Consider the following 14,215-nt stretch of genomic DNA (forward strand, 5'->3'; position numbering starts at 1 on the left):
GGGTGCCCTGGAGAAACAGATATCCATTTTTAAACATTTTATAGGATTAAGTTTCATGTTATTAACATTAGCCCAGACAGATAGATTGTCAACAGCTTCCTGCATTTGAGAATCTTGGGCTAGTTTGCGGCACTCGATCATTGTAAGGTCATCAACATATTTAAAAATGTGAATGTTATTATCTACTTGAAAGTCATTAATCATAACTAAGAAAATTAAAGGACCTAGTTTCGTGCCCTGAGGGACACCAGCATTAATAGTACATGAATCAGACAAAACACCATGGTAACGAACACATTGTGTACGACAAGAAAGGAAGTCACATATCCAAGTTATTGCTGAGGATCGGACCCCTATTAGATGTAACTTGCTTAAAGCGACAGTGTGGTCAATGCGATCAAAAGCTTTCTTAAAGCCAGTTAAAAGAATTGTTGACGACGTTTTAGAGATTTCGGCATTTAAATACAAATGATGAAGAATATTAATTAAACAATGAGATGTTGATAGACATTTTCTATTTCCAAATTGAAATGGGTCAATTTGTTGTCCAATGTCCTGTGATATCCATTTTGCCATAAAACCTTCAATAACTTTAGCAAAATGATCGGTCAAAGATATCGGCCTTAATTTATCAATACTCGGTGGACTTGTTTTGGGGATTGGAACAACGATTGCATGTTTCCAAACATCAGGAACCTTCCCACAATTAAAGGAGGTGTTGACTAGACGAGTCAATGGCTCTGCAAGTTCCACAGAGAACTGGCGGATGAGCCGCGCAGAGATGTCATCTGGGCCACTTGAAGTCGAACTTTTAATTTGAGAAAGAGCTCTGTTTACTTGCCACGATTGGACTACCGGAAGACTTTGCGATGACGGCAAGTATGATGGTAGAGCTGAGAGATCAAGTTTTTTCAGATCAGAAGAGACAGATACAAAATGATTATTAAAGGCATTAGCGATTATGCCACTCTCGTCAGGGTTCACACCTGCAACTGGGATGTTAGGTGAACCTTTGCGCTGTCCTGTAAGAACGCGTATTTCGCGATACCAGCGAGAAGGGTTACTCTTTGTATGTCTCTGAACACGTGTGGCATGATAGAAAACTTTAGCATTTTCAATAGATGATTTAACTTTATTACGTAATCGTTTCCATAAGGTATGATTCCCCTGGTCATGTGCAACTTGTCTCCTATGAATTAGTGACTTTATTTCTCCAGTCATCCATGGCTTATCATCACAGTGTAGCTTAACTTTACAAATCGGGAAATATTTATCAATTGCATCATTTAAAGTTTTATAAAAAGCATTACATTGTACATTTACATCATCATCAGTTATAATTTCGGGCCATTCATAACACTAGAGCCATTGTCCAAATGCTCTTATAGAGCTATCCGGCATAGGTCTTTGAGATATATAACGTGTTGCCTTTTTTGGCACTTTAACAATTGTAATAGGAGACCACAATACTGAATTATGATCGGACATTCCAACAGGAGAGCAAATCTGAGGTTTGTTATAATGACAATATATATTAGTAATAATTTTATCTAGAATGTTATCCCCTCTGGTTGGAATTTTAACAACTTGGCGGAGGTTGTGATTCGTAAGTAATCCGTCAATATTCATCTGATTAAAATCACCAAGTATTACTAGACCTGCATCTGGGTGATTTGTTGTGAGGTCATCAATGGTCGCTATCAGGTGATCCGTTAGCTGTGCTTCAAGATGAACATCAGGCTGTGGATAATACACGACCGCACAGAAGATACAAGAGATGGATCTCGGCAGTCGAGGGGGCGGTGTTTGACCCAGGTAACCTCGAGGTTGTCTGGAACCTGGACAGCAACGGGCGAAGGATTGAGGGCTTCTTTCACGTAGATGGCTACACCTCCACCGATGCGGCTGGTTCGCGACTTTGAGAAGAGACAGTAACCTTGGATGGAGAATTGTTCAGGAGAACAGTCGTTCCTGAACCATGTCTCGGTTATGGCTGCAACATCAGTGTAATGGAAGGAGAAGACGGCAGATAGTTCGTCAAATTTATTGCAAGCTGAGCGCGCGTTGCACATGAAGAAAGTAGGCAGGTTACTTTGTTTCGGCTTAGCATTAATAGATTCTCTCTGGACTGGTGTCAAGCATCTCGGGAGACGAGTTTTGGTCGACCGGTTGTAGGCCCGGATCCGATATGGTGATTTGGGGATGGGGTGCTGAAAATGTTTTAGCTTCCGCACTCCAGCTCTGCAACCACGATGAGTGGGGGATGTTTCCTGATTTAGAGCTCTGAAATTGTTTGCCATGTTGGTTTCGAAAGTAGCGAACAAGCATTTGATGGGTTAAAACGAATATTCAAACACTCTTCACGACTGTATTGATAGCGTTTGTTTACCACTGTTTTAGTCAATAAGGGGACTGTTGGGCCTGGGTTAGGCTCGACATCACCACAACAAATGATGGGTATATTAAAGGTAGCACAAGAGTTTAAATAGTATATTGTAGGTGCCTTGCAGTAATGTCTTACACGAATCTGTTTCTGAGTTTTAGCAATCGGCCTGACATAACCGCCATGTTGAAAATGAGACTTACAGTACAAACGTTCACGCACACAAACACGTATACACAGTGTGAGAAGGAAGAGCACACAAACTTTGTGCATATCCATCAGAGCATATCAAGTCTTTTACTACCTTCGCTACTTGGTATTGTTCTGCCCAAATCGTCTTTTGTTCGCTTGGGTCGTACGGAGCTCGTACGGAGCTAGTACACGGTCAAAGCAATACTGGAGCATGTATGTGTTCATGTTCATGTACATACCCATTATTGACAGCAAATTCGGATGATTTGACCTCCAAAATACACCTTAATATCAGTTATTATCACTCCAAAAACGATTCCTCCGAGGTCACTATTGCAATTCACACAAGATTATAGGCAAATATGACAGCAATCAGATAGCTTGTCGGTCAAAATCACGAAAATCGCAGAGAAACCTAAAAAACAATGTGGCTGCCGGTTAAGCGCTCAAAAAGATCTGCTAACATATTCTAACATGTATAGAGCAAAGCAAGCATGATATTCCAAAACATTATCAGCCTTGCATTCATCCACCTAATAAGGGTAAAGTAAGCCTATATCTTATCTGAAAGGGCGAGTAACTTTCTGAGGGAACTCTCCTCCTTTTTCTTTTTGAGGCGCCCCTGCTGCTCGCAATCAGAATCTATCGGGAATAATGTAGCGGTGGTTCCAACTCTGGCCGGTGAGGGGTGAGTCACCAGACCAAAAATTAAATAAACTCCGAATTGAATGATAGGAAAAGGTAACTAATTAAACGCTGGGCATAATGAGTAATAAAGCGTTATATAAAATGATGTCATTAAGTCCATTTTGATTCAAACATTAAACAAAACAGCTTGATGACTGTGAACTGTGATTTTTTTCAATTCCTTAAAAAAAAAAATTATTGCTAACTTACCTCATCGCATAGGGCACAAGCATAACTTCCACATGCACAGCTGTGGAAAACATTCCCCATGGTTACCCTTACATGACTAATAAATAATTTGCCTTCGCCTAATCTGTCGTCTTGCTGACCATGTACAGCAACTGGCAGTCTTAAAACACTTGTTGTTCTTGCATAATCTGCACTCTTCTGGTTCCGCACATGTATTCGTTAAGTCTTATTATGCTTTACATTTTATACTTGAATAACAAGAATTACAATGTTTAGACTAGACCGAAGGAAGACAACATGACCTACATGCGTCACAATATACGCGCACTTATTGCATAACAATATAAATCAACTGAGCGCATGCGCAAATAGCTCGATAGGCTTTGCGCGCAATATGCATTCTGCGGAAAGAAAGTGTATGAATAAAAAGCCCGGATAAAAAGTCGGGATGATTTTTATCACTTTTCTCACTATTTTCCTGTTTTTTCTATATTCTCCGTTGATTCCCGACTTAATTCGGGGACTTTCTAAGTCCACATGGAAAGTCGGTGAACTATCAACAAGGTGTCGTCTTTCAAAGAAGGGTTATAGCAAGGGAGACTGGGGTATACAGCACCCATGATTGCCAGCAACACACGACAGTATCACTCAAAGAAGTTGCTGGCTATCCCATCCCGCACCCAGCTCTACCAGAACTCATTTTTCCCTCGGACAGTAACTGCGTGGAATGCACTTTCAAAGATCACCCTTGACGCTACTTCACTGGAGGGCTTCAAGGGAGCGCTTCCACCAAGCATCTAGACCAATAACTAGATAGTTTATTCCTCAGCACTACATCCTGACTTATGGATCCTGCTGAGTATCGTCGTAGAAGTAGAAGTAGACGTAGAAGTACTATTGTTATAGATAAAATCGCATGGTGACACTTCCTTCTTCATTTTCTATCACATTTATCATGAACCATCTTATACCGCGTTTTTTTTTTGGTGTGCTGAATTATAAATTTAGCTACAAGAGATTTGAGGGTTAGTAATACCTGTCGAAAAGGAAAAAGAAAAGAAGAACAACATGTAAAGTGAGATAGTTTTGCTATTTGGTATTGTGGCGGGGCACCAACATTTCATGCCACTATCCCCGGCTCCGCCATGGTTAAGACAAAAACAAAGGCCTTGACTACTGTATTCTGTTTTAGGCATACATTATTATAGTAGATCTATAGTGGATCCAGGGGGCATAAGATATATACATGGTTCCGGCTATAAACTCGATTTGCCATCGCTTATGGCAACTAAAAAGGATACCTCCTAATGTTTTGCAGAGCCCCTTTAAGATTGAGATCCATAAGCCGACTGAAAATGCAACGCTCCTTTCTTCTTCTGTGAGAGAATTTTTTGAAAATGTGCCCCCTTTCAATAGAACCCTGAATCCACCCCTTATAATGAGGTTGTAGGTGAAAATGAATCATAGTCAAATTACATAGTAAGCTATATATAGTTCCTCGCGTGCAAGACACATTTGAAATAAAACTCGGCTGTATTTTGCTCTTTTTTTTCTTCACGATAAAGACAAAGTTTATCCGTCAAGTCGTTTTCGCAAACACGACAAAAGCAAAGAGGACGGAGTGTTAACCAACTGTCTAGGTTCCCGCACTCAAACAATCCTGATTTTTTTAAGCGCTTTCGCTGTTTGCTAAAGGCGACGGCAACGCAAAGTCCATCCAAATCCCTCTATCGTCTACATTTTTGTCATGATCTTAACAATCATGGCGAATCTGCCTAAAATCAGAGAGACAGTTGTATAATTGTCTGTGCTTATGTTTTCGACATTTTGGACAATGAAGATTTCATGCTTTCATATGATCTGAGTGCTTCGAGCATTCCTGATTTCCAGTTCTCGAAGGCGCATATCGGTTCGATTTGGACAACTTCAACGATGACGAATGCAACATCTATTAGGAATAGAACAACAGATTTCCTAACTCCAAGCATGCCAGTGAGCTCCCTGGACTGCTAAAGTGACATATTTCCATGTGTGATTTTAGGTCTATAATCAATTTTTTGACAGGTTTCGATCTAACACTAATAATTTCAAGTTAGTCTAGATCTATTTAAAATTGAATTAGTCGTTAAGTTACTCGCCGAAGAGGAATTTGTAGAGTCTAACTTTGTTCACGTTAGAATCCATTTTGACAGTTATAATATTATAATTATAACCAGACACTCACACACATCCAGATACTAATAATTTTCAAGGGACCTTGAAAATTATGCACGCGATATGATAGATTCGATCAGTTTGTAGTAGGTCAATGGTTTTTATTTAGAATTTCTTGTGATAAACGTGAACAAAAAATGCTGGTATATGAGCACCGGATGTGAGTAGTATATCCACAAATCAATGTAGAGAATCAATACTGTTTTATGAGTCAAAAACATGCATGCAAGAGGAAAAATTAAAGTCCATAATTATTTTATCAAAATTGAAATGAAATATTTGAATGGTCAGACATGCAGCGAGCACGTTTACAACAAATTTTAAATTTAAGAATATTGCATGGGAATTAGACCTTAAACGGCAATAGAATTAGAATGGGCCTACACTTACTGAGTTTTTCACTTCCAAGTTAAATTCCTCTGCATTCTCGGAGCTCGTTCCCAAGTCAGCTTTTGGGCAGGGTAGACTTTCTTCTCTATCCATACATGCAACATTCATTATTCCACAACGCAACGATGTTAAGAAAATTATTAGGATATCAACAAAACACTAACAAATCAACATTCCTCCTAAAGTCAGTGATTCACATTTCCAAGTTTTTAAAAAGAATACACAATGTGATAATTTCTAGAACAAAATACTTCACTCTTGCTACGTTAAGATTTAGCAGTTCGGGTACACATATTTTGCTTTTTAGTCTCACTATATACCTCTGGATTAGGTGATACGAATCTTGGCGATACTGAAAAGGGACATTAATTGAGAAGAAACGGTTGTAAAAATATGGGCCGGTGATTTGTACAAGTGCAATTCGAACACAATTAATAGGGTTTTGTGGCTTTTGTGTTTGGGATTACGTCCCTCTTGTAGACTTGTTTGATATCTTTGAACTCACTCCTGACTGGCCCGAGGCCTTGAGGTGACGGATGCTTTCAATCAGATTAAAGATCTAGTTGATATCACCTCAGTGCAATTATGATTATTATTAAGGGCACCATGAATAATAGTCTACATTTGACTTTCAGTTTAAAACGATGCCCTTGCCAAAGCCTGTATTCACTGGCGTACTCATGATCGGGGGGAGGGGGGGGGGGGGGACAGTTGCCCCCGAAATAAAATTCAAAACGTGGTTTATTTCTAAATCAATACCGGTGATTTACAAATTAATGTTGGTGAAATGACATAATTTTCCGGGATTTTTCGTCACCTTCTAGTAAATTATACTTTTGTATGCGTTTGCTGGAAAATGACAAAACCCAAAATTTACAGTCAGGCAACAAAACGCCTATACACGTTAGGGCCTGCGGGCCGGCGGGGCTCGGTGGGCTCGGACCCCCCCCCCCTCCAATTGTTTTGAAAAAGTATATTAAAGAGAAATAGGACGAAAGAGAGAAAGAAAGAAAAAAATAGTGACCTACCAATGTCACATGATAATGAGGTTTCAGAATATGCTCATCTGACCGTGATTAAATGGCTACAAACCCCTGAACTTCTGTGAGCTCTTCCCCGTGGATGCTCATCTGACGGTTATTTAATGCCTAAACCCTCTGAGCTTCGGGGAGCTCCACCCCTGGACCCGACGCCAATTAGTGCCTGCCATTGTGCCAGTGTCACAAAATAATGTATCAAAATATGGTATATTGTGACCGTAATAAGCGCCTAAAACCCCTGAGCTTCCGGGAGCTCTGCCCCCTGGACTCGACCAAGGGCCCTAAGGCGGGCCATAATTATATGCTCATCTTACTGTAATTAAATTCCCTAAAATCCCCTGAGCTTTCGGGCCTCCGCACCCTTGACCCCATGCCCAATAGTGACCTGCCAGTGTCACAAATAAGTTATCAAAATAATTATGCTCATCTGACCGTAATCAAATGCCTAAACTGGCGCTGATAGACGGTTGGCCCGACGGGCCCGCCCCCTTTAAAAAAAGGGCGAAATGGAAAGGAAAGGAAAGATATGAAGAAAAGGAAAGGAAGAAGTGCTAAAATACGAGTTAGAAGTGGACCCAGGGCACTCACTTATCCGTATAAAATGTCAAGGCCCCGGTCCAGGCCATGCTCCGAGATTTGGGTAATTTTCAGGTCTGAACTAGCCCTAACTCGTGTTTTTAGGATTTAACAGCAATTGAATTTTTCCCAGGAAGCCTAACATTTGATACTTTTTCTTCATTCAAATAGCATTGTTAAGGCGGTGAAGAAAAAAAAATAATGATTCGTCCTTGATGGTGAGAATGTGCACTTGTATCTCAAGTAAGCTATAAATTCTTGCGAACAGTGGACTCAACCAAGCGCAATCAACTGTTAACAAATTTGTCATGAGTCCTGAAATTTCAATTTGTTACCGCATGTCATAGAAGTATTAATGGGCAGCCATGGCGAACAATTGTCGTTAAAATTCAACAATCGTTGCTTGCTTTTCCCTAAAAAATACAATGAGACATCAAGCTACATAGAACTTTGATCGACAAACATGAGAATTGTATTGAAAACAGTCAGCAAGAACATCAATGATAATAATTATAATAATAAATAATAATAATGATTATCATGATACTGCTGCAATTACTACTACTACTTCTCCTACTGGGAAGGAGAAGATGAAGAAGAAGGGGAAGGAGAAGAATAATTTCCGCGATATTAGTGATTTATATTCGCTATGATTGAGGCATACACATACACATTACATACTCCGTGGAGCGAGAGAAAAGCAAAGCAATGGCAAGAGAGAGAGAGAGAGAGAGAGAGAGAGAGAGAGCATAGCCTGAGTTCAAATTCAGTATTCGTTATACATAATTATAATGATTATTAAACCCGGTATACTGATGATCATTTATCTGCTATGTGATTGATTATGTGTAGCTACATAAAAATAGTACCGGAGTGCCGTTTGTTGACATCAAATATTGTTCAAATAGCATTGTAGAAACGATGAACAAATAAGTATAATAATGCAAGGTCGTTAGTCATGAGAATGTCAACTTCCTAAGCTTAATAGCCGAAAAATAGAATCAACCGAGCGGAATCAACTGAAATTTCTAAACAACAATTTAAACTTTTCCAAGGAAGCCTAAATTTTTATTTTCTCCCCATTCAAATAGCATTGTAAAGGCGGTGAAAAAAATAGAATAATATGAATTTTCACGTTTATCTCTCAGTTAATTCATGCGAACAATGGACTAAACCAAGCGCAATCAACTGTTAACGAATTTGTCATGAGTCCTGAAATTTCAATTTACTCAGTAACTGGATGTCATGGATGTATACGAGCAGCAATGGCGAACGATAATTGTCGCTAAAATTCAACAATTCTTGCTTAGTTTGCTTTTCCCTAAAAATTACCATGATACATCACGCTACAAAGAACTATGATCGACAAACATGATATTGTCTTGAAAAGAGTCAGAATACATTAGAACTAGAATGAATAAGAAATAATGCGATTCGGTGTATACTTTTTCTTCAGCTTCGGAGGGGGGCACATCCCCTCAGACTCCCCCTGTCCGCTCATGCGCGGATCGCGCCGCTAAATATTTTCTCACAAATTGCCCCCCCCCCCCCCCGCCGCCGGCAGGATCCGCACATGTGGCTAAAACCCCTGAGCCTCCGGGGGCTCTGCCCCTTGGACCCTACCTAGGGCCCTATAACGCGGGCCCCTAGATGCTCATCTGATGCCTAATACCCTGAACTTATGGGGTCTCCGCCCCTAGACCCCACATAAATGAGTGTCCTGCCAGTGTCTTAATAAGGTATTAAAATGCTCATCTGCCGATAATTTAATGCCTAAAACCCCTGAGCTTCTGAGGGCTCCGCGGCCCTGGACCCCACGTCACTGTGTCCTACCATGCAGTGTCACAAATAGGATATACAAATATGCTCATCTGACCCCTTAGCTTCCGGGGGCTCCGTCCCCTCGACCCCACCAGGGACCCTAGGAGGGCCCCTGAATGCTTGTCTGACCGTTATAAAATGCTTCAAATCCATGATTTTCATGGGACTCAGCTCCCTGCACTGTTAGTACAAGTATTACAATTTGTAATCAACTTGGTTAACATTTTAATCAACCATGGATTACCATATGAATCACACAACTGTTGGTTAAACTTTAACCAACAGCCTGTTGATTAAAATTTAACCTGTGGTTGATTACATTTTTTAATCGTTTATTGGTTAAAAAAAATTGCTCAATGTTGGTTAAAATGGTGTTGATTAAACTTTAACCTTTTGCTGATTAAAACTTTAACCTTTTGTTGGTTATTTATGCTTTGTTCGGGGCTGATTCACATGACGTTGGTTAAACTTACATGGGCCGTTGGTTAAAATTGTAACCATTGTTGGTTAATATTCTGTTTTGATTCACACGATGTTAGTTAAACTTTAGTGGGTTGTTGGTTACAGTTTTAACCACTGTTGGTTAAACTTACGGGGGTTTGGAGGTCTTATCCTCGTGTTTGCAGATAAGAAATTGTTTTAATATGATTATCATCAATGCTAAGATTGTAAGGAAGAAGTGAAATAAGGTTCTTGTTCAAATTAAAAACGTTTTGTGTCCCGGGCCGCGATTATTTTTTCCGTACCACTAACGCGTCACATCGGCCAATTTTATTCCGCAAAGCGACTTTGTCAAAGACCACTCTCGAAAACACATGGCATAGTAATCATGACAAACAAACATGATAGCAGACGACGTTGCAAATGTTTATTTACAGTTCAGTTCACTTTTAATAAAAAACACATGGCATAGTAATCATGACAAACAAACATGATAGCAGACGACGTTGCAAATGTTTATTTACAGTTCAGTTCAGTTCTAATAAAAAACACATGGCATAGTAATCATGACGAACAAACATGATAGCAGACGACGTTTCAAATGTTTATTTACAGTTCAGTTCAGTTTTATTAAAAAACACATGGCATAGTAATCATGACGAACAAACATGATAGCAGACGACGTTGCAAATGTTTATTTACAGTTCAGTTCAGTTTTATTAAAAAACACATGGCATAGTAATCATGACGAACAAACATGATAGCAGACGACGTTTAAAATGTTTATTTACAGTTCAGTTCAGTTTTATTAAAAAACACATGGCATAGTAATCATGACGAACAAACATGATCCAAATTGAGACATCAAAAAGCAATGCTTGTGAGTGGGGCCCCTGTGGGGGATGGGCCTCTCAATCCCAGCGGATTGGCAAAGAGACCAACGTGTTTCAAGGATCTGCGCAATTCAAATCATGAAAGATGGTAGGATACGATCATGGATACGATACAGTCTCACGCGCGCAGGGCCCCCAAAACAAGCAGGTCCCAGATCTAGAGTCCGCCAACCGAGATCAAGAAGTTCATTTACAACAACAAAAAACATGGTAATGTACAAACATGATTACAAGGAAATGGCAAGGTTGTGTAACTTTAAAAACATATTTACAAGGAAAAAAGCATGTATTAACAATAACTGATTACAAGGTTATATAAATTTAAAACATTTAGAAGGAAAAAAAATCACTGACAACATCAAGAACCCCCTTAACCCCCCCCCCCCCAGCAGACTCTTTACAGGTTTGTTCACTTTGTTGTGGACTACTCAGAGGTCCGATTGTAGCGATCTATAGTACAATATTGCAGGTGAAAACCTATAGCTTTGGTTTCCTTTACTTTAGGTCTATTTGGTCTACTTGACAAGGTTCGTCTCTACTATATAGATCTAGCTGTAATTTGAAAAATTAAAACGAAAGCACTAATTTCATCCCGTTAAAACGGGACTTTGATAAAAAAATGAGCTTTCAACACATCATCAAGAGTATATGCCTATGTTTCAACAAACATGAGGGTGAATTATGTTAATGATATATTATTATTTCATATGGGGATCAGTTCTCATAATCATTTCCGGCAACTTGTAAATGCTCATGGGAATCACGATAATGTTTTTAAAATGATATTTCATCCTTCACTTTGTTTTGTATGATTTGATTTTCTATGTAATTTTTTTGTATGCACTTTGTTTTACCGAATAACTTGATAATAATAGTAATAGTTCTAGTCAAAGTTAAAAGGTATAGGCATTGGCAGAGAAATTTGAGATATTTATTTGACAAGACCTTTTTTAAAAACGGGAACTTTTTATTGGGACACTATATTATGTCTGTATCCAGTTTTGTTTTCTTTATTTTTGATATACGTACTCAACAAAATATAAAGTGAAACTAATTCTAGTTTCAATTTGGAAATGTGTTATTCAATGTAAATTCAACTGCAATTAGATAATAAGGTTCTATGTCCCATTTGCAGGCCAAACAACGAAAAGTTTAAATACCAACGGCATTTGAAAGTAAATACTAAATAAGAACTTCCCTAAACAAAAAGGGGGGCTTGAAAATGTCTTTAAGTGGGACAGCAACGACTATTAGTTGTCGAATCGACTTAAGAGCTATCGAGCCAGTAAGTAATATTTCAGACCCGAATGGCTGCGCAAAGATTCAATCAGTTTAATTTTGGCCATTACAAGAAGTGGGTTATTGATGTAGACAAATGCTCATGCACCCTTAACAGCTCATGTTCTGTACGTTATTATACCAAAGAAGAAAAAAAGCCAGTCAGTCACTCAATAGTGTCTGACAGTGAAGTCTAGCAAATAAATGGGTTTCCTTGCATAATTTCAATATTAGGACACTGCAACGTTTAAATTTCACAGATAGGACATACGACACACTCATAATTCTTGCAAAGTTCTACAGAATTTGAATTTGGCTGAAAAAAGGGACATAGTATCTTTAAGACAGGAATTTGTTATACAAATTTGTTGTTTATTTTATTATTGGTGTGTTCTATCTCTTTTGAAGATTAGACAGATTAAAGTTATGCAGAATTTGTGAACTTTTATTTCAAAAATCATTTGTTTACTTATTTATCTTTAAACAAAACATAGCTTTACGACTTGCACTCATCGGTGAGTGTTTCTTTGTCTGAAGCTATTTTTTGATTTGTTGTACATCCACTTGTATACTAACCAGCGCTTTTTAATGCATTTATTTTAGATTTGGGTTTCATTACCGATGAAAATCTAAATTGAAATGTAGCCATCAAAGAACCTGCAAAGAGTCTGTAAATAAACATTTGCAATGTCGTCTGCTATCAAGGGGGCGACCACATTTACACAGTCACATGACAGTGTCACGTGACACCATCAAGAAGCACGCCAATTAGTGACCTGCCAGTATCATGAATAAGGGTTCAAAATATGCTCATCTGATCTCAATTAGATGCCCATAACCCCAGACCTAATTCCTCTACATGATCGTAAATACTTTAGCATCACCCAACTTACTTACTGGATTTCCCATTATGAAATCCAATTCCAATATTTCCAATATGTTTTACCAATGACAATAATCAACCCTTCGGCATGTCATATTCGTAATAGTAATGGTTTTAATGATTAATTTCAATAGTATATTTTTTAAATGTTTCAGTTACGAATTTCATGCTTATTAATTGAAATTAATAAAAGTTGCCATTATAATTGTCATTTGATCACTTTTATTTGAATTTAAATGTTGATTGCCTAGACCGTTTTAATATACTATTGTTTAATTGCTTTTATCATGTATATACATTGTAAACTTTTGTAACCATTGCAATTCAGTCTTTGGACTGCGAGAATGGATAATTATCAATAAAATCCTTCAATCAATCAAATTAAAATCCTTCAATCAAACGTTCAGCGGGGCCTAGGCTGAAGAGTCGGGTGGTGAAGCAGATAAATTGGCTCATTACCAATTAGCACTGCCTGTATTGATAATATTGATAGTATTGCTGTCTTCTTCGACACAGATGTCGGCCTAATTAATAATCCATATGCATGAAAGAAGACCACGGGCAAACAATTTACCCATACATAGGCGCCGGAAGTGGGGGGGGGGGGCAGGGGAGGCAGTTGCCCCCCCCCCCCCAGGTAAAAAAAAACAAAACAAAACTGTAAAGGAGTAAACATGGTTTGTATTTTTAATCCAAAAGAACGTAACAATAATAAAAGCCTGAATTAAATCACATATACAATTCCATTCAAAGAAAAAGGAAAGTTCACAGGAAATAAAAAATCGTATACATTGCGCATGCCACCTATACGGTATTTATCAATGGAGGTCTATATAATAGCGATTCGCGCATATCGTGGACATATTGTGCGAGAATGGGAAAGCGTGTACGTTTTGTTGTTATAGGGGTGAGAAGACATGAGCCCCTGAACGCTGGCGTACTGATATAGGGGCGGGGGGCAGGCGCGTACACAGGGGTGTTTTTATGGTATTTTTATGTATGTAAACCCCCTAAAACCCCCTAAAAGTGTTCCCCCCCCCCACTGAGCGACTTTTCGGCCGGCGCGATTTTCAAATTTTCGGGAGCAAAATAATAAAGCTGAGTCGTTGCGAAATTTTGGGCCCGATTTTAACCCCCCCCCCCTTGAAAAGATCCTGTGTACGCCCCTGGCGGGGGGGGGGTGATGTATTTCTTATTCGAAACAAGTGATTTACAAATGTTGATGTTG

At 38.8% G+C, this 14,215-nt stretch overlaps 1 protein-coding gene across 4 annotated transcripts in view; it reads right to left on the minus strand.

Moving 5' to 3' along the window:
* LOC100889014 (histamine N-methyltransferase B) overlaps window positions 1-14,215 on the minus strand; it is a 35,710-nt gene that overhangs the window by 14,245 nt on the left and 7,250 nt on the right. Inside the window, exon 1 of one of the 4 annotated variants that reach the window (XM_011684099.2) lies at window positions 3,473-3,572. The exons of 1 other annotated variant lie outside the window; for it this stretch is intronic. In XM_011684099.2, coding sequence (XP_011682401.2) covers window positions 3,473-3,532 — 60 coding nt within the window. In that variant the 5' untranslated portion in view covers window positions 3,533-3,572. Of the gene's footprint in view, window positions 1-1,658; window positions 2,791-2,814; window positions 3,045-3,472; window positions 3,573-14,215 lie in introns of those variants that run through there. 2 more of the 4 variants (XM_003724068.3, XM_011684100.2) reach the window with 2 other exon arrangements.

The sequence above is a fragment of the Strongylocentrotus purpuratus genome, unplaced genomic scaffold (genome assembly GCF_000002235.5).
Source record: "Strongylocentrotus purpuratus isolate Spur 01 unplaced genomic scaffold, Spur_5.0 spur5_scaffold_6, whole genome shotgun sequence".
In the NCBI taxonomy this organism is placed as follows: domain Eukaryota; kingdom Metazoa; phylum Echinodermata; class Echinoidea; order Camarodonta; family Strongylocentrotidae; genus Strongylocentrotus; species Strongylocentrotus purpuratus.